The 21,212-nt window shown below is 31.2% G+C and overlaps 3 protein-coding genes across 4 annotated transcripts; 1 reads left to right on the top strand and 2 right to left on the bottom strand.

Annotated features, from left to right (window-relative positions):
* Positions 1 to 350: 350 nt before the first annotated feature.
* Positions 351 to 9,186, bottom strand: LOC116768671 (E3 ubiquitin-protein ligase TRIM9). 2 transcript variants are annotated; one of them, XM_061526351.1, is made up of 9 exons: positions 8,296 to 9,186; positions 8,103 to 8,216; positions 7,620 to 7,853; positions 6,870 to 7,017; positions 5,471 to 5,613; positions 4,602 to 4,740; positions 4,025 to 4,267; positions 3,496 to 3,668; positions 351 to 2,730 (listed from the first exon to the last, which is right to left on the bottom strand). In XM_061526351.1, exons 1-9 carry the CDS (start codon positions 8,977 to 8,979, stop codon positions 2,593 to 2,595), a joined length of 2,016 nt encoding a protein of 671 aa, XP_061382335.1. In that variant the 5' UTR covers positions 8,980 to 9,186; the 3' UTR covers positions 351 to 2,592. The 2 variants fall into 2 exon arrangements, with proteins under 2 accessions (XP_061382335.1, XP_032515341.2); XM_032659450.2 differs by having other exon boundaries at positions 8,121 to 8,216.
* A 2,612-nt stretch (positions 9,187 to 11,798) lies between these two features.
* Positions 11,799 to 17,268, bottom strand: LOC116768301 (ATP-dependent RNA helicase me31b). Its single transcript, XM_032658985.2, has 8 exons — positions 17,127 to 17,268; positions 16,506 to 16,726; positions 16,337 to 16,418; positions 16,053 to 16,259; positions 15,494 to 15,665; positions 15,072 to 15,222; positions 14,586 to 14,781; positions 11,799 to 14,248 (listed from the first exon to the last, which is right to left on the bottom strand). Exons 2-8 carry the CDS (start codon positions 16,565 to 16,567, stop codon positions 13,796 to 13,798), a joined length of 1,323 nt encoding a protein of 440 aa, XP_032514876.1. The 5' UTR covers positions 16,568 to 16,726; positions 17,127 to 17,268; the 3' UTR covers positions 11,799 to 13,795.
* Positions 17,269 to 17,863: 595 nt separating this feature from the next.
* LOC116768302 (WW domain-binding protein 4) lies at positions 17,864 to 21,212 on the top strand. The gene is made up of 7 exons (XM_032658986.2): positions 17,864 to 18,060; positions 18,124 to 18,196; positions 18,280 to 18,471; positions 19,471 to 19,606; positions 20,024 to 20,114; positions 20,612 to 20,722; positions 20,997 to 21,212. Coding segments are annotated over exons 1-7 (807 nt in total). The 5' UTR covers positions 17,864 to 18,058; the 3' UTR covers positions 21,199 to 21,212.

The raw sequence follows: 21,212 nt of genomic DNA, 5'->3' as shown, positions 1-21,212 counted from the left end.
AATTTTGTCGTCGAAGCTGAACTTTGCCTTATATCTTAGTTTTCGCACATATTTTCAAGACTCTTAAATTAAGGTAATTAATGGATGTTGCGTAAAAGTCTGTTATTTTGATACAAATTTTCAAAAAGAAATGTTACTGAACATGGTTATTATTTTAATAAAAAAATATATTTGAATTTTGAGAGTGACGAACTGAATTTTCAAAGCAAATGATTACTTGACAGATTAAAAGAAACTCAGCTACAATAATCAGGAAGTGTCTGCAACACATAGAACCTGATTTTTTTGTTAAATAATAAACTTAAAAAAAATTATACATACTTTATAGATATCCACAAGAAAACACAACATTTGTTAAATAAATAAAAATTATCATTTATTATAAGCAATCTTGGCATACTTGTAAAATCATTAAGTACATTGTTATAAGAACATAATACATCACACAACACAATCTTAATTAAATACAAATATTTTGTGTTTAGTACCTAGTTGTTATGAAAAATCAACGCTAGTTTGGTTTTGACTAAAGTACGTTGTTTTTGTACTAAAATCATTTTTTTTTTAACAAACTACAAGTTAATGACCATTTGATTTTTTAATGTTTTTCTTTAAATTATACATATAAATTTGTTTACCAAATATATTAAAGATATTATGTGTTCCATAACATTAACAAATAGCTCTAGCGTTTTAATTACTAGCAAAAGATAAATTGATATGATTATTCTCTAAAAATAAATTAAAAATAATGATTTATTTGATGACATAATTGGTCACAGATAATAACGCTAAGTACGTTTTGAATGTTTAATACATTTAAGAATTGACCACAATATTTCATTAAGTTGTACAAAGGAGTTTTAATATGTTTGTTTTAAAAAAAAAAAAATACCTAAAATATTAATAAATAATCGTTTTAAGCTATGCAATTACACATGCAAAGTATAAATTGAACACAAATGAAAAACATTTTAATAAATCGTTTAACAAAAAATAATAATAAGGTGGGCAGTGGAATATTTGAGTTTCGTTCAGGTACCTATAAGGACATGCGACCACCTCTTGTGACAGTTTCCTTATCATGTTTAACAAAATGATTCAGTTTTGGGTTGTGTAGATTTTTCTATGGAATGCACGTTTATGTATTCTATTGATAATTAAATATATGACCAGTGAGAGTTGGTGGCAATTTATATTATAGAAATGTAAAAATAAAAATGTCCTGATTGTTAAAAAAACTGAAATTATCTTAGAACATTTTCAATATAAATAAATAGTAAAACGACATCGTAAAAGAAATTATATAAAATTTGTATACTCTATCTAAATAGATGGAGCCGTATGTATAAAACCATGTATACACTATTATATTGTCTATGATTACGGCTAACGACGGACTGGTTCGTCGGAACGGAATTATATATATTAAATAAGTGCCACATCAATTAATACAAGGATTTGTGATATTTAATATTTCAAAAACTGATAGTTTTCATTAAAGAAGTTCTTAATGGAACTTTTTTTTTTATCCAATAGTTTAACTAAATTACCGATATGGCACTAGAATAGTTTAAAAATTAAGTACAATTAATATATTAGTTAAATTTGATACACATCAATAATTATCTTATAGTGTATGATTGTTTATATAAGTTTATCATTATTTACAATATTTTTATCAGTCCTATGAATATTGTTTAAACAATTGTTCATAACATTGTTTGTATACAAAAATTGTTTCATTAAGAATCATATAAATAGCCTGATAACGTGCTGGATGTATAAAGTACTATATAATACACTTTCAGGAGCAGAAACTTTTTTTTTAAATTTAAATCTGTGCCTTAACAGTGTTTTAAACGATTATTTTAATGTTATATTCATATTAAAATGTCTATCATTGAAAATTTGTAATACATTTGTTTAGGTAACATAGTCTCTTGGGTGCTTTACGTTTAGGAAAGAACATGGAAGAAAGAATTCAAACACCTTGAAAAATTGCATTACACAGTACTTAAACTATCCTTTATATGATGATATAAATTATTAAAAATCTAAACAAAAAATAAGGTTCTTAAAATTAGGGCAGTGAATATTTATTTTGTTAAATTTCTATTAAGTCACTTTTAATATTAAAAAAAGGTGTTGTTAAATTTTAAGAAACCGACTAGCAAAAAAAAAATAGTCTTAAAATTATTCTACACTTTCGTTATTCGAATATTACGCTGTAGAAGTGTAATTACGTATTATAAGGACGTTTTAGTAACCATATTTGTAACCTAACCTAAAATTCAGTTCTCTGAGCAACTTGAAGTTGTATAAGACTTCGTTTTGTATTTCGGAAGGAAGAACACGTTTAAAAATGAAAAAAAAATCAACAATTTGTAGAGATTATTGCCATGTTTTTTTAATTTCTAAAAAAACAGACCTCTTTATGACGTATTCTAAAAAAGCCGGCTATTTTGAGGCTATTATTTATTTTAACTCTCATTGGACTGTATAATGCATAGCGAAGCCAAGCTGTTTGAGCTCCAAGAAAGTTTCTACTCTATGATGATGGCATAGACAATAAATTCCTTTTTATTTCTTCTACTGTATACTGATGCCGGCTATGTCCAGTAAGTCAGGTGGCGGTGGCAGCCCTGGCTGGAGCGTCACACCCACACCCCTGTTCAAGGACACCGCCGGGTAAAACGCACCCCGCAGACCAGTGAACGCGATATCACCCTGAAACATTTAATAATTTTTTTATTTCTTATTGATTGATATAACACAAGCAGTAGAATTTCAATAGTTCTACGAAAATCACAAGCTGTATTGTTCGTTTTAATTTTTTGTAGCTTCTGGATTTTTCTATTTGACAATTATTGGGTCAATAAGTTCACAATGGACACCATTGAGGTTACTGTAATATCAGACAGACATAATTCAGACAGAGTAATCACCTTACAATTTAAATCCACTCCAACCTATTTGGAATTAATAATATACAGCACATGACAGTCATCTCATAGAAAGGTACCATGGAAATTATTTAAATTCGTTTATTGTATAGTAAGGAACATCTCAAAAAAACAATATAGAGGCAGTGTTCGAGAGAGAGCTCACTTTACGCTTGTCGGTCGCAGGGTGACATCGCTCGAGTATTTTAAGTGTTAATATTGTGTTAGCAATAATTTTTAAGGCTATTATAAGTATATTACTCTGTAAGTAGTTTATTTTGTTGTACTGGCGTTTGCAGTTCATTATTTTGTTCCTTAACTTACATTTTATATTCGTTCATATTAATTAAAATCTCATTGCAAATTAAATATTGTTATATTCTTTTTAAAAATTCGAACGTAATTCCTAAATGTGGTATATATGTAAGAGTTGAGTTGAGTTGGGTAAATCGATATAGGCAAACTACGTAACTGGGGCCTCGTCCCTGGTTACTTTATGAGAATTCAGTTGCGTATATATGCATATATGCATGTGTGTATGTATATGTACCTGGGGGCGATCGTCGACCGTGAACCTCAGGGTGCCTCGTGTAAGGTCTAGCAGGACGCCAACAGTGGAGCCGTGTGCTATCCCGCCGGCAGCTCTGCCGCCGTGAGCTCCGCCGTGGACGAACCACGAGCGCGAACCATCTATATACATCGCCCAGCCGAGCGCGTCACTACCTGTCAATAATTAATTTGGTTATAATCTTACTAATACTATAAATTTTAGTATGTATGGACAGTTAGTATGTTTGGTTGTATGGATGTTTGTTACCCTTTAATGTAAAAACTACGGACCGGATTTCGATGACACTTTCCAGTGCTGTAGTTTAGATATCGGAATAACGTAAAAACAACTTATTAACATTAGAATATATCAGAGAAATAAAAGAGATGAAAATGCCTATAAAAATTTTGAAGGCCTAACAGTCCACTCGGGGGCCAACTAAAAGTACCAACTAATTCATCCAAGCTTGAGCAACATCCACTGATATAAAACATTTGTAACACCGTCTTTATATCTGTGTATAGCATACCTAGCATCTTGTCCCTGGCCACGTCCGCCCTGGCGACTCCGAAGGCCGGGTCCGCGTCGCCGTCGTAGTGATCGATCCGCAGCCGCCAGTAGTGCAGGCCGCGGGCAAGCGGCTGGTCAGCGAGGGCGACCCGCGGCTGCCAGCCCGCAGCCCGAGCGCTCAGACCCTCGGACCCTATCACCAGCCCCCCCTCGCCGCCCACGCCCCCTACCCCGCAACGAGCGTCCCATGTGAACCACGCGACTATATACATACATTACTATTGTTAATTTAAATACAATTAAAAATTCTAGTATTGTTTTGAATAATTTCGAATATGAAACCATTAGATTAATGGGATTCCACTCTAACCTCCCGAATATCGAGCCGCGATAACTGAATTGGAAAAACCATCTGAAAAGCGATGAATTTTTCTTTCCATATTTATTATATGAATTTTAATTCATGTGTAAATTCATCATAATTACACAAATTATATGAAAGTGCATGAATTTACGCCACCACATATATTTGGAGATCATATTCATCAAGAACCGACTTTGGTAACAATTGCTTGTCTCGTTATGTTTCAACGTACCAGGTGATGTTTGTAGGCCGATGACCTCGCTGTAAGGTCCCTCACCAGCTCCGTTGAACGCCTTCACTCTAGCACTGTATAGCGACGCGTAATGCAGGCCATCGATTGTGCAAACCGTCTCACGGCCGCAGTACACCTCCTGATATGATTATAAAATGATCTGATCACGCTGTATATAATATTTTCGGAATTTTATATACTTTTTTAATTGCAAAAAAATATAATAATCGAGAAAAGTATTCAATAATCGGAATCTACTGTACCTTTTACTAATTAATCTACATCTGTAAGTAGCAATTTTAATATTTCTCCAATCAAAAATATATTTTAAAAATTTTATAATAAGGTTACAAAAATAAAGCTTTATTAATATCAATTTGCATTCCTTTGTTACCTGAACGACATTAGGACATAACTGATGGCAACATCTGACATAACTGATGGCAACATCTGACATAACTGATGGCAACATCTGACATAACTGATGGCAACATCTGACATAACTGATGGCAACATCTGACATGTCTCATACATGGGTATTTAGGCTCAAAAGGACTCGTATCCAGAGTCGTAAAACATTTACAAAAAAAAACTCATACATGGGCACAATGGTAAGTACCCTACGAAAATTAAAAAATATCAAAGTATACAGGGGAATTCACAATATAGTAAATGTTATGTAAATGTTAAATGTGCAAGAACATACAATCATCACCAGCGTTATCTGGCAACACTTTTCTCAACTATAATTTGTATTCTTAAGGGGAAGTTGTATGTCACTTTAATTTTTAAATAACCTGTTTTGTTAAGGAGAAGTTTAGCAAGGGTGATATGTTACAATATATATGTATGTACGTGTGCGTACTTACTCTGAACGGTCCGCCCAGACCGTCGTCCAGCTCCAGCACGTACCCGCGCACGGCTCGCGGCGCCGCTGGAGCACGCCAAGCCAGAGTACACGAACAGCCGCGAGCTGCACATGCCTCCACGGCCATCTCGGGAGCACCTGGGGCTGATAGCGATAAAAAAAATTACTTAAGATAACTATTTATTATTTAGACTTAATAACATAGTATGTATCTCTCATCTGTACTTGTAATGAATAAGAAATACTAAGTGTTATACTACAATACAGTATATAATGCATACATAATTATGTAGTGTATGCAAGTGTTTTATTTCGTCTCTTTTATTTAGTTGAAAATTTATTTATAATTAACCTTCAAAACTGTGACAATTATATCAATATATATATAAACAGAGAGCAAAATATAAATCTACATAAAAAAGATGAGCCATTTTAAATGTTTCTCTCATATCAATCAGATTCCATTGTTTTAATTTTAAATTCATCTTGCCACAAGAAGCTTTAAAATTAAAAAATATTCCTATCTGTGAAGTCAGTATTCATAAATAATTGTAGATTTTGTTCAAATACCTGATGTTTTCATATCCTTTTCCAGAGCTGCGTTCAAATATAGAAGATTAATTATTAAGAGATGTCATAGGATGTGAATAATAATGAAAATTATCAAATGTAATTGGTAATATTTGTGATGTTTACGTAATAAGGCGTTTATAGTGGAACCAGCTATGTGTGAATCGCTAGAGGACACAACAAGGAACCCTTACTAATGGCCAATTTATGAACCAAAGTTACTTTAAATATATTTTTTATAATTCTTTTTGTATTATAGTGTTCGAGGCATGGTTTCAGATTTGTTTTTCAATGTTCAGTGTTACTTCCAGTAATGTCCTACAGAATGACTGAAGACAGTATTCATAGTTTTCAAATACAAGTTGATTCTCAAATGTTGCCATTACAAAATTACAATGGTTCAGTATTTTAATAATAATAATTAATTACAATAAGTCATAAGAACAATTCTAAGGATTATAGTATATTATAATTAGTATGGCATGGAGGGCACTTGTAACTATAGTTAGTTGTCATATCAATTTCCACTTTTTCATCATAACCAGATGAATAAATTAGAAATGAGGTGAGTTTCAATATCAACTGCATGCCATTTAGTACAATTAATATTTTTTTATATTTGAAAATGGATTGCGGAATAAAATGTTTCTAAACCGGGTAATATCTTTGACACCAAGTTTATTTGAAGTTATACTTGTGTCAATAACTATAATTACATTTTTAACTTGAGATTGTGTTGGCTTGGTTAGCAAAGATGCCTGGACTTGATAACCTTGACCCCCGTCTATGAATATTAGATTCCTTACTGAATTACTTTCTAAAATACTTACGTATACACTCAATGAAGTTCATAGTATTAACAGTTCTCAAGACGGGCTCTATGTCGAGCGTGAGTGCTGGCGGCGCCGGCGGAGTCTCCAGGGATGATCGTAGGTTCGAGGCTGTGTCGCGAGCTCGGACTGATAGTATCTTACCGACCTAAAACAGTTTTGGTAACACAACATGAAATTCAGATGTAAAAATCAAATCTGTGTAATGCGAGTTTTATATACTAATTGAAATAATATGCCTCCGATCATATTCGTCGGCTATAAGCCGAAAAACTAACTCCATTGCAGTACTAATTACCTCCACTATTAATTTTATTATTGTTACAGCATGTATTAACACATGTAGAAGATAATTGTCATCTTCTCATTATTTAGATCTTCATATATTGTATCTATATATAACTACATACATATAGTTTTATTGACCCTTAATGCAGTATATTCTCTTGATATCAAAAAGAGTCTCACTATAATTGCTTAAAAGACATTCTACAACATATTAATGTTAAAATAAGATATAAAGAAAGTTAGCAAACATTGAAATTAATACAATAATACCTATAGTATGGAATCTATTTATGAAATAATATTGAAATCTGTACTTATGTGATTTTTGATACAAATGTGTAAAAGGTATAATAGAAATATATCAACAAAGTCCCCAAAGTTCCAGATCAATTTGTTGCTACGAATGTTAACCTTGAAAGAACTAACTATAGTAGTTTTCGCATGTACTTTTCTTTATATTACCTGCAAAAAGGCAGCATGATCCGATTCTTTCAGAGCTTCTATAGAAAAATGCAACAGTGCAGTGGCCTCTCTAAGTTTCTGTGCGGCCTGTGACGTCATCACGCGCATACCAGCCACAGCCTGTGACCTTGTATTACGAGCCGCCCGTATTAATTCATCTCTCCGTCTTTCTACGGCACGCGTTACTTCAGCACATGCCTGATCTATTTGATTTTCTAATTCTTCGCACGATTCCTGAAGTATATAAGCCATTAATTTAATATAACAAAAAAAACCATGAAGATTTTAAATTTAAAAAAAATTGTAACAAAAAAGGATGTCAAAATAAGATCAAACACAAGTAAAAAATATATCTAATCTAATATTGGGATTCTTAAAGTTATGATAATGCATTGTTATATTACTAATAGATAAATAAATATTAAATGAAGTTAAACTGTTGCATGGAACAACTTTAAATTAATTTTTAGTTGTACTTATCACAATATTTTTTTTATATACATTAATTTTGTCTCCGGAGCTCTTCACAAGCTGTATGTACTCAGTCATGGCCTTGGCTTCTTCTGATAACTGGTGGAGTGTTTGTGATAATTCTGTCTGCAAAGTGAAAAAGGCTTCTCTTTAATATATATTTGTAAGTTATATGGAACTTAAGTAAAATTGTTATTTTTCAAACCTTATGTAATCTAGCTGCACTGGATAAATGTTGAGTTTCATGAGAAGCATGTCTTTCCGCCAAGCATCGTTGACAGATAGGTAGTAGACATGTATTACAAAATAATACAGGGGTGCATCCATGATCTGTACATGTTGTTCCTAATGCCCTTAGCTCATGCTGGGCGAGAGGACCTCTAGTAGGGTGCCAAGCATCTCTGCATCCCGCGCAGTACCGTACTGAACACTGTTCACAACGTACTACAGCCGCCCGCCGTTCTCCTTCACACATTTGACATGCCTCCTCAGCTGGCGGGGCCACACTGACTCCACCAAAACGTTCGACTATTGTTCGCATGACACGAAAAGGTGGAAGGCCTTCAGCACCACTGTCATCAAGATATACTTGTTTGTTGCAAAATGGACATATTATACTAAAAGTAGCCGTTGTATACGTCGATGTAGCAGGAGTTCCTGCATAACTGTTAGGTCTAGACCCACAAACAACCCCACTATCTGTCTCGCTAGATACAGAGGCCTTATCAGCCTCCTGAAAGTCGTGTGAAACGGCACTCGCATTGTCATTTTCATGTACATGCGTTTGTAAACCCACAGCACATGCTCGGCAGAGTGCATGTCCACAAGGCATCAGCACCGGCTCTCTGTAGAACTCCTTACATATAAAACATCTTAGTTCTTCTTCCATTTTAATATAGTTACTTTAATTTAATATTAGAACACTAACAATAAATCATAAATAATAACAGATAAGATTTGAATAAAAGGAGGCATAATATTTAGTTGTTCAATAAGTTTACTGTTTACAATTCCTTTATATGCTAGACTTATCATGAATGAAAACAAAATCTTATAAAAAATACACAACAGCCTATACAGTATACCTATCAACACAGAATTATCACCATATGAAACAGACTAAACAGGAAATAAGTAATAGATGAAGCAAAATGTTTTTCGAAACCTGTAGCTATATTGAAAAGAGACACTAAAAAAACTTTTTATATTAAAGTAATGTTTTAATATAATTTTTTATTTATTACAAACCTATATAATAAGGAAAAATAATATTATGAAGTACAATAAAACTAACCATAAAAAGTATAATGTTGATGGTCAATAAGGCAACTTTATTTATCTATGATATATATACATATGTATAACATTTTTATCGTATAAAACAACGTTTCGAACCAGATATAGAATTTTTTTGTTTATCTTTCAAAACAGTGTAGAATATCAATATAGCAAAAAGTAGTCCTTAAGTATACAATTTTTAATTAATTTTTTAGTTGTTATAATAATCGAGTAGAACAAAATGTCGCCTAAAATTAGGTCACTTCAAAATTAGATACGGGTATAAAGAAGCGAATTAACATTTTGCGATTGTGTTATTTCACTCCTTATTCTTTTTTTACATTTTATTTTCACATTCTTAGTCATGTTAGTAATTTGACAATGGCAATACAATTATTTGTTTATTAGCAACAGTTAATTACATATATAAACAATGATAAGGTTCACATAATTAAACCTTTAAGAAATGTAGGCAAACACTATAAATTTGAAACTCGCCTGTTAACTAAAGGGACGCGGAGGCTAGCCCATCAAGGGGGCGAGGGAAATGTTGAGGGTCTAGCAACGCGGTTAGCGATCATACATAATATTAACCATTGTGGGAACTTTGTGATAGTAATACACGAGATTGTATTCACAAGATGAGTCGAAATATCTTCGCGCCAAAATTTAACTATCAATCAAATCAAATGGCATACCTACAACGTTCACGAATATTTTAGGAAATAAAAAATTAAACAAGTCCGAGTCGGACTCGCCCATGAAGGGTTCCGTAGCAGCAAGTAGATGACATAATTTAAAAGTTATTCGAAGTTACAATGCAATCGAAGTTACAATGCCTACCATTGTAACTTCGATCGATGTTTTATAAAAAAAATAACTTGGTTTCACATAGTGTTTGTATGAACGACAAAGTTGTATATGCGTTATTTGAAAATGTATTATTTCTTAAAAGCTAATAATGATATCTCGTTCAAACCAATTTACGTTTAGTTTCCGTTGAAATTTACAGCATACTTTTTTTTTAGTTTTCTCACTCTTTTATTTTAAAAGTTAGACGGGGGGTACCATCATTTTTCCACTTTGGAAGCGTCTATCTGTCAAACACTTGATTTTGACGAAAAATGGTTTTAAGAACCTTAATGTCTTTTTTATCACGCATAGGTAATAGCTGAAAAAAATTTTTGAATCAGTTCCATGTCTGGGTAACCCCCTTTAATTTTTAAATTTATTAATTTTTATTAAAAATTCGAATAGCGGTTACCAGAACAGCTAGAAACCTACAAAGTTTCAACTATGTGGGCCCAACAGTTTCGGAAATAAATGGCTGTGACATACGGACGGACGGACGGACAGACAGACATGACGAATCTATAAGGGTTCCGTTTTTTGATATTTGGCTACGGAACCCCAAAAATTCGATCCGAATATGATTGAATATCAACAAGATCTAATATCATATCAGAAAAGTCTGGAAAAGGAATGGCATTTAATTTAAAAACAAACGAGAAAATAATGACACCAAAGAAAAAAGGGAGTGATAAGGAGAAGTCATCCACTTCTACACTATATATAAAAAAATACACTGAAAACTATGAATGGACTGAAAGCAGAAAAAAATTTAGTCTGAGACAGAGAATATATAAGGTCATGGCTTATTATTGCATTATGTAGGTTTTAATTTTTAAATTTCTAAGATACCAATCTAAAACGAGACTTCTGAATAAACAGCAATGTATAACTTTGTGGAGATCGAGATGCCTAAATATTATTAAATAATATATCAAAGAAGGACCATATGGCTACATTTAATCATTCTACTATCTACACTGAAATAATACTGTTTTTTGTAGATGGAGCACTTTTTGTGTTCAACCCAAAAAGTAAGACTGAAGATTAACACGATAATGTAAATTTAAAAAATTTCTTTAATTGAAAAAATGAGACATCAATTTATCATCGAAATCCATCATAGTAATGCCTAACGCTGATTATGATTCAGTTCGAGAAGACAATCATAATTCTGACTGTGGAAACTCCGATAGTAAAGAAGCAACTTCAAATCATATCGATATGGACACGTGATTGACTACCACCTTGAGTTCTTTTGTTTCATATTAATATTCTTTGTCATATGTATCAATTGACAATTACAATGTATTTCTCATTAACACATCACACTTGGATATGGACCTGACGTCACATATCTCAAGAATTGTCCGGCGCATTTTCACCTCGCGTATATACATTACAAAGTGAAGCACTCTCCAGCATTACTTCGCGATAGAAGGCTCAGTACCGTGGTTTGCCTATAAATACAATATTGTTATTTAAGACTCAGCGAACTGCCGTTACCTTTATTCACACTGGCTCAGCTAAAAGAAGAAAGTTATGGTAATGGTGTTTAAATATAATAATAATAGAAAAAAATTGTGTGAAGAGTTTATTTTGGCCCTTTTATCAACAAGAATGTATATCTTTTCAGTTGGAAAAAAACAAATAATACATAATATAAATAAAGAGATCTGTTAAATAGTCATCTTTTATAGCACTAAACTTTTGGTCTCTTGTTTTTTTTATATTACTAATAATAGTTTGTTTTAAAACTAATTCGGAAACTAATACACACATAATTTTTATTTGCCAATAATGCAACTAATAAATGAATTGACACTATGGAATCTTGAAATAATTTAAAATTTGGTTATATACATGTCTAGATGTTGGAAACAGATTGTTCAATGAAGTGTGCTAAACAAATGATTTCTTTATATCAATGTCTTATAAAGTATATTTAAATCATAGTTATGAGACTATTACATTTTTATAAAAATATCTATGATATGGTTATTTGCCTGGCTATGAATTTGGTGAAAAGTCATGGCAAGAATTTCCTATACACAAAGATCAAAGTCTATTTTTGTACTAATCAATATATCACGGTAAAGTTAGACTTGAAACAGAACCAGTCCAAATAATGGTTAAGTTACTAGTTAAAAGTTATTTTTTTACACTAATAGGAAGACAAAGTAACACACTAATTATGTCATTCCATGTCCCAATCATCACCAGGCATGAGTATGATGAAATATATCACAGATACAAGATATTCGAACCATATTTACTTAACATCATTGCTATGATTCAAGAATGTTTTATATTGAAGAGAACAACATAACATATCTATTGTACTTAAACGGATAATACAGAAAAACCAATAAAAAAAGAATATAGTATACAACTGTAATGCAACAACTGCAGTGGCAGTGAATTAATGGGTACATAATTTAACAATGGTTGTTATAGCTTTAAAGAAATTATGAAGTGGTCGACCATTAAATTTAACTCTTCACATGACATCCCAAATTTCTAATCCTGAGAGCAAAACAACTTTGCTTTTATTTGAACAAAAATGCCCTCATATGATGACCCCCCCTAAGCTAAGGAATGCACACAATGCAAGCCATAACAGAATGTAGGCATTCCCCGCTTTATTTTAGTCACAGTTCTAGATCTTTCCATGGGAAGGAAAGCCAGTCGCAAATATTGTTTGTTTTGTAAAGAAGGTTGTATGTAAGTTTAATTTATTTCAGCTCAATCACAATATAGAAAAAAAAAATACTTTAATTAGTACAACCCTCATGAATCTTTAATTTTCTTCAAATCTAAACTGTGACTTTGAACCGCTTCTTTAAACTAAAAAGAAAAAGATCTGATTAAATGATACAATTCAAGTCTGAACAAATCAAACAAGCCAGGTTATTGGAAAATACTTCTTTTATTTCCTGATTTGTTCTTATTAAAACCACACTGGTCTCAGTCTTGAAAAGTATTACTTTAACCTGATTTAAAATGAAAAAAAAAAGGCTTGATTTACATGACATTGTTCCAAGCGGTCAGAAACAATATCCATAATGCAGAATTTCAAATATTATTATGATATTCCAATAATTTAGATTTGAGCTAGTCTTGTTACCTACCCACACACTGATTATAAGACATATTGATTAGAGAAGTGTAAAACAAATCTTGTGCTAGCTCAAATTTACAACATATGGGTAGGTTGAAGAAGCATATTAAATTGAAAGTCTACCACAATTTATGCTAAGATCACTGACAAATTTAGATAGACTCTCACAAGTAGATACTCAGATAAATATTTTACTTTTTAACAATCCTAGGATACCGCGCACAGAATCCAATATGGACAAAGAGCGCAAGGTGCCTTCGTAAGTCCTGATGCCCGATGTTTATATACAGTTTAAAAAAATCAACCTTCTTCAGGTTAAAGTCTTATATCACGATAAACTATATACACGCACATTTTGTTAACAATAAATTCATTACACTTTTTACAAATAAGTTTTTTGTTTTTGTAGTTTAATTCTAATTCCTTTCACCAGTCAGCAAGTCCAGAGAGCACGGCGTTACTTATCTGCCGAGTCGTCTTCGTCGGGGCGGGACACGTACAGGGCGGGATCGATCACCTTGGGTATAGGTTTGATCTCAGTGCCCAGTTCCTGCTCGATGCGGTGGAGCGCAAAGCGATCCTCATAAGTGATGAGGTTGATTGCGATACCGAGATGGCCGAAGCGGCCGGAGCGACCGATGCGATGCAAGTAGGTCTCCGCCATGCGCGGGAAGTCGAAGTTTATAACCACGTTCACAGCCTGGACGTCTATACCGCGAGTGAACAGATCCGAACACACCAAGTTGCGACACAACCCCGCCCTGAAGTCGTGGAACACGCGGTTGCGGTGCGCCTGAGCCATACGTGCGTGTATGTAGTAGCAACAGTAACCCAACTCCGTTATCTTCTTAGCGAGCAACTCTACGCGCTGGGTCGAATTACAGAATATAATAGACTGGTTAATTTGTAACTGTAAAAGAAAAATTAATTACAAATCTAGACATGTACGAAAGCCGCAAATGTAATCACAAAAATATTTTTAGTTCAGTTTGACATACAAAGATATGGTGTTTAAATAAATAATGTTTGAATATATACATGAATTACAGACAAACACAAGAGAGGTCAAACGACCTTTTGTTATCAAATGTATGATAACATAATATTTTATGCATTAATTGATATTAAATAACGTAACTTTTTTAATGGTATGTTATTTGAAAACTTAAAGAGCAAAACAATATAAATTTGATTTCACTAATAAACAAATTTTGAATTGAGGTACATCAGTTCTGGTCTTGAATTACCTTTGAAAAGAGTGTATTTAAGCAATGCACTTTCTGTCTTTCTTGTACAAATGCATAGTATTGTGTGACTCCTTTCAATGTTAATTCTTCCATGAGATTAATCTCATATGGTTCTCTTAAATGTTTCTCCATAAACTTTTTTACATTTAGTGGAAAGGTTGCTGAGAATAGCAAAATTTGACGTTCTTTTGGTAGCCTAAAATAAAAATTACAAAAAATAATTAACACCAGCTCCGCTTGTTCTAAGAACAGTCGAAATTTTCCAACATTAGTTATCTATGATGATGACTCTTCTTACGACAAAACATAAAAAATAAACAATAAATTTTGTTTTCATAATGTATCAAAAAAAATTGTGTAATTCATTAATTATTTGCACTTGATAAATATACTTATTATTCTTGATCTTGAAGGTGATATACATTTTTAATATAAAACCTATCATTGCTAAATTAAACCAAATATATGTTGAAAATATTGTCTCACCGTGAGATAACAGTATCCAACATGCCTTTGAAGTCCTGAGAGAGGAGTTTGTCCGCTTCATCTAACACAAGCATCCTGCACTGGTCCATCTTGGCTACTTGTTTATCCATGAGATCAATCATACGCCCTGGTGTGGCTATTATTACTTGGACTAAAAAAATACATCAAAATTAGTCTATGCAAATCTTTGGTTCTGAACATAATAAAAAATTAAGTGTTGCATTTAAAGACATGTATCTTCTAGAAATCTGCTGGCACAACACGATTGTTAATCAATAAAATATTGTTATATTTTTTTATAAACACCATTAACATATATATATTGTGAGGAATAGTATAAGGTATACAACAGAAGAAAGGTGAGAAAAATCAAAAACTTACAAGCATTCTCATTAAAAATACAAATGTTAATATATATTTACCATTTTGATAAATGCGCATTATATCATCTCTTAAGTTAGTTCCTCCCGTGGTGACCATTACACGAATGTCTGTGTGTTTTGCCAGTTCAATGCAAATTTGTGATGTCTGCAGTGCTAACTCTCTGGTCGGCACCACTATAAGTGCTTGTATAGCATCTTTTTTTGGATCAACCTTAAAAATATATTATGAGTTAATAACAGCAGAAAATATTATTTATCTTAATTTAATATAAAATATCATTTCAGAACTGTTTTTTCTCACTTATAAACAAGTGAAGGGGAATCCAAATATATCATCATCAAAGTACTGAAACATGTCATTGTTATTGTTATATATCATATTTACTATAATTTTGATACTTCTAAACATTTTATCAGAAAACAAATATTTGTAGATTAATATTCATTCCATACAAATAGTCTAAATTATAACAGTAATAAAGCTAAATTAATATAGTTAGCATAGCAGATGTACTTTTTTTTAAATACCAATAAGAAAAGACAAGTTTCAAATACTACAAAAAAATACTTTTTGATAAATTAACTTTATATAACATACCTGTTCTAAAACTGGAATACAATAAGCGCCTGTCTTGCCAGTACCATTCTTTGCTCTGGCCAGAACATCTTTACCACTAAGTGCAATGGGAATTGAAGCCTCTTGAATAGGAGATGGCTTCTCCCATCCCTTTTCAAAAATTCCCATCAAAATTTCTCTTTTAAGACAAAACTCTTCAAACTCATTTCCTCTTGTGTCAGTTACATCCTATATTAAGTTAAAAATGTTGTAATATAAAGTATTTATTATAATATTGTATTGAGGGTAGTGTTTGTAAAACTTACACTGGTTTTAAGTCTTCTGTCTTTGGGGGGTAGTTTTAATTTTGCTTTCCACCCAATATCTTCTACAGTTTTATCGACTTCTCTGTAATTTGACAAAATGCGTATTGAAAAAAGAGAGCACGAATATGAAATAATGGGAACAAAGGAAATTTATGATAATTATACTGACCCTTTCTGACTGCTCATGTTTCCGACGTGATTACTTGAACTAATTCTATTTTCAGTCATCATTTTGCCAAAAAAAGCCCTCTAGGGGTGACTAAAATTAGAATCTTATCACAAAAATCTTTTTATTTAAGTCCAACACTAAACAAATTTCACGATAAGTCACTTTTATATTCATATAATACTTTATAGTTTATCACGTTCGCCAACTTAGTCCGGAAATATCTGTAACAAAGGATATCATTTAGATAATTAAATCGCAAAGGCCTGTATACGAGATAGAGACGCGTCAACAAGCAGTGTAGCTATAGTTGTATACGATGTAGCAAAAATATACCAGATAACAACAACCTACTAATCAGAACTACAACAATAACATAGAAGTATCTTACATATTATTGGTTTAATTAATATTTAAAAACAGGTTCGCTAGCCAGTAACGCAGATTACAATAGATGAAATTTACAAAATATTTTTCTATTTTTAATATGGCCGCCCAAGAAAATACGTAAAGAAGACTGGATGCTGTTCAGGCAAAATTAATTGAGAATTTTAGGACAAAGATGTTTATTAATTATGTAATTGAAGTAAAATTAAAACGAAACATAAAAAAAACATATATCACCTTGATAAAACTTTATAAAAGACGACGACACTCGATACTCGACGACGACATTACAAAGTAAGCAAAGCTGTTAGTGCAATGTTGACCACTAAAAATTTGTTTTCTACCAACTGAAACGGACTGTAACCAGCATTTTAACTGCACACAGTACAGATACTGTATGCATGTTCCCTAGAAAAAACTTTATTTGAAATATTGCAACTGCTGTATTTAATTAATAGTTATATATTTGTTTAATGTATTATTCATACAGTTTATTATTAAATTCTTATTTCTGTTTAATATTTGAATATGAATAAAATAATTTTTGAAAAAATATTTTTTTCGTCGAGTAAAAGTAATAAATTATAATTCTCAGCGTTTATTCTGCCCGTATAATGTACTGACATTGAAAACATTATCAGATTAATCTAGTATTTAACAAAATTACAACTAAAGTGCTGTCTTTTTGTAAATAATTTTTGGCACATGATAAAAGATCTTAGCAAATGCTGCCATTCTAAAAATAAAATTGCCTTTTGCTGTAGTAACTATTTTTATTTTCGTGCCAAATAATTATTCTCCTTAAAGGGAACAAAATAATTGTAGTGATTATCAAAATTGAATTTGGGGTTTCGTTATTTTTATAATTTAAATAATTAGTTTTTTCACATGTTTAAATTTCTACTATTTTGTTACGGTGTACCTTACTAGTTACAATAATATATATAATAATTGACAACTTCATAAACTCATTACCTATTATTGATAGAACCTCAACGTTTACAACTAATTTAGGAAATCTTAATACAATAAACGTCAGATATTTATCAATATATGTAATATGTATTTCTGTCTCTAATGCTCAAACTGTTATAAAAATATCTTCATTTAAACTTTTAATATCAATTATATTATATATGTTAAGAATATTTTAGTGATTTTATAACAAAATGTAAGTGTGGTATTTTAATGTATAAATCATAAAAACGACTTTTTCACCCATTATTAATTACAGGACGACTTACTGGAAGTCACAGGATCGCAAGTATTGTGAGTTTTGCAAGTGTTGGCTTGCTGATAATAAAGTGGTAAGTAAACATTTGTAGTCATACAAATAATTTATAACTGGTATTTATAATATATTTTTTTATAATCCCACTTTAATTTTCAGTCTATATCATTTCACGAAAATGGCAAAAGGCACAAAGAGAGCCTCAAGAAACATTTATCAGATCTCAGCAAGAGGAGTGCAAAAGAATTCAAACAGAATCAAAAAATGGAGGATGACATCAAACAAATGGAAAAAGCAGCCATGCGTGCTTATGCCAAGGATATTCAAAACAATGCCGACTTGACATCACAAGTATTTAGTAATACTAAGTATAAAATAATTATCAAATTAAAAATGATATTTTGGTTGTAAAAATTGTAGGGTTCAACTAAAGAGATTCATGTGCCCTCGACAACTATACATCAAAGTTGATGAAATAAGCATATCTATGAATATTTTTCTGTGGTCTAATTAGTCTCGTGTCTTGGATGTTTCACAGTCACAGTCAACTAAATATTGCTATAAATTTACCATAATAGTCATTGCATAGGTTTAAGTATGTGGTAACTTTATTACACATAAATATAAAATTAATCTTGAAATCAAAGTATGACATTTTTGTTATAGCACATATTATTGTGGTTACATGTTTAGTTGTATGTATGTCTAGCGAATATAGAATTCAGGGGTTCATGGATATTCTATGTACTATGTATATTATCATTTTATCTTTTCACACCTATATGGATTTTCTATTAAATTATATAAGAATACTTTTAACACTTCCATATTTTTAGACTGTGGTTAATCTGTTTTTTTTCTATTAAATTTTCCCATACAATAAATATCATAGTCCTGCAATTTGTTTTGTTAAAATGTAGTTGTTATAAAACTTAATAATTAACCTATAGAACCTTCACCATCAACACGCATTATGTCTTATTACAATTTGTATCTTTAACATTGAATATTTTATATCAGCATTTTAAGAAAATTTAGTACATTATTTAAACAATTTATCTTAGAAACAAAATTTATTGTTGTTCAAATTAGGATGAAATAAATATTCTACAACACCACCGTAAGGCCATTAGAGAGATTACTAGCTTACATAAAATTTTTAAGTTATTAAATTAATATAACATTTTAGTATGAGGCGATGTACCTATACAGTGTGCAAAACAACGAAAATATATATGAACTTATAAACAGAAATTTATTTTATCAACTTAATTTAAATATATAATTATTTTTGCTCATACTGAAGTAGGAATTGATGATATTTTATAAAGTTCTATATCTTACTTTCAGAACATAAACGAGATATTGGAACTTAGCGGCAACAGCAAAACAATAGCACCAGCACCGAGTGTCGAAGAGAAGAGTGAATGGAAGGAAATGAAAAACGACAAGGGAAGAACATATTACTGGAACAGCAAAACTGATGGTGAAATAAAGTTATATATAGATATATCTAGATAGTTATAGTTTTAGTATATAGTTATATAATATTATTGATCTTAGATATGATATTATTATAATCTAGAAGCTATTTAATCTTTGAATTAATTGTTGAAAGTCACAAGGAAGATAATTAAATGAGAAAAAAAAAATGATTATAATATTTGATTATTTGGTACATAATTCACCAATAGTGCTATAATATTAAGCATTATAATTATTTATTAATATCAAGTTCCATAGATTTTGTAACAAAATTTTATGTAGCTCTTTGATATATCCTGTCTTAATAGGACAATGTAGCATAGAAGTTTTTTTTTATTACTATGTTGATTACTACTACAAAACTATTGTTTATGCCAAAAAAAGTATTTTTTTTGTAAAATGTATTTTCGTTTTCTAGTATCCACGTACGACCCACCACCTAACTTCATTTCAACAGTGAAAAAAGAAAACAAAAAGCTTAAACCTAAAAAGATTAAAGATAAGCACAAGTAAGGCTAACAAATTTTTTACTTCAAATTTGGGTTCTATCTCATGAATAAGAACAACTTTAAGATGTCAGGATTTATGGCTGGGTATGCGAATAGGTGGATGGTAGGAGGGATGGATGAATTTTTTCAATACATTTATTAAGTATTGCATACAAAAACTGCTATAAAGTTTCTTACGAAATGTCATTGCAATTCGCAAGTTATACAACTAAATAAGGAAGACATTTTATTGACATATACAATCTATAGTTAGATTTAGTCATTGCTTTTGTGTCTGTGAATACAGTTGCGAGAAATTAATAGGTTAAAATATCACAATGATTGCAGATTTGAATGAAAATCTTCAGTAAAATCAAATAATTAAAAAGAAAAGTATTTTTGAACACTTCCAGTTATTATCTTCTCTCTTGCTTGTTCTTATTTTATGTTTTTAATGTTTCTAATACAGTTGTATTGTTACTTTTTGAAATGGCTGACATGTGTGTAACGATTTTCAGAAAGCAAAAAACAGATGGCGCTATGAGTAATATGGATACGGTGAAGTTGGAAGAATTTGGTCCAATGCCCTGTGGTAAACCATATGGCTCATGGAAACCAGTTGTCAAAGAGTATGTCACTAACTTTTTCTTATGCTTTTTTGCATATTATTAAATTTCATTTATACCCTAATTTTTTGTTTAATAAGATTAATAAGTTTTGATTAGTAGAGCATAAATAATTATATGTATTATTTTTCTACTGTTATTGAATTTAATTTTAAATTATTAACTTTGACATGGACCTTGTATTAAAATTTTCTGAACTCTAATTCTTTTTTTTTAAGCTAAGATAAAAACAAAATTATTATGACTTATTCTTTTTTTTATAAATATATTTTTATAGGGCAGTCAAAGAGGTTGATTTGCAACTTCCTAAAGTGGAAAGACAAAAGCCACTTCCGCCAGTTCTGTTAGAACCAGAACACACACCAATAGAATTCAAAGAGAGTAAAGTTGATTACTCTTTAGAGGGTCCATCGGAGTTCAAGAAACGTAAGTTGAATAACCCCAAACGGAACATGCGACAGAGATTGGACGATGAATAAACTTTTATATAATT

The sequence above is a fragment of the Danaus plexippus genome, chromosome 4, assembly GCF_018135715.1.
Source record: "Danaus plexippus chromosome 4, MEX_DaPlex, whole genome shotgun sequence".
Taxonomy (NCBI): domain Eukaryota; kingdom Metazoa; phylum Arthropoda; class Insecta; order Lepidoptera; family Nymphalidae; genus Danaus; species Danaus plexippus.
The sequence above is the reverse complement of the archived record's forward strand: the minus strand, read 5'-3'. Positions and strand labels throughout refer to the sequence as shown.

Bases quoted from the DNA above. Each gene is read 5' to 3' on its own strand.
- LOC116768671 (XM_061526351.1), bottom strand. From the start codon at position 8,979: ATGGAAGAAGAACTAAGATGTTTTATATGTAAGGAGTTCTACAGAGAG. The intron at 7,854-8,102 runs GTGATAAGTACA...TATATACTTCAG, and splicing joins ATGTATATAAAAAAAATATT to GAATCGTGCGAAGAATTAGA. The intron at 4,268-4,601 runs GTACGTTGAAAC...GTATGTATATAG, and splicing joins CGGCCTACAAACATCACCTG to TCGCGTGGTTCACATGGGAC.
- LOC116768302 (XM_032658986.2), top strand. The intron at 18,197-18,279 runs GTAAGTAAACAT...TTTAATTTTCAG, and splicing joins GGCTTGCTGATAATAAAGTG to TCTATATCATTTCACGAAAA. The intron at 19,607-20,023 runs GTGAAATAAAGT...TTCGTTTTCTAG, and splicing joins CTGGAACAGCAAAACTGATG to TATCCACGTACGACCCACCA.
- LOC116768301 (XM_032658985.2), bottom strand. From the start codon at position 16,567: ATGATGACTGAAAATAGAATTAGTTCAAGTAATCACGTCGGAAACATG. The intron at 16,260-16,336 runs GTAAGTTTTACA...AACTTAATATAG, and splicing joins ACAGAAGACTTAAAACCAGT to GATGTAACTGACACAAGAGG. The intron at 15,223-15,493 runs GTAAATATATAT...GTATTTTTTTAG, and splicing joins AATGCGCATTTATCAAAATG to TCCAAGTAATAATAGCCACA.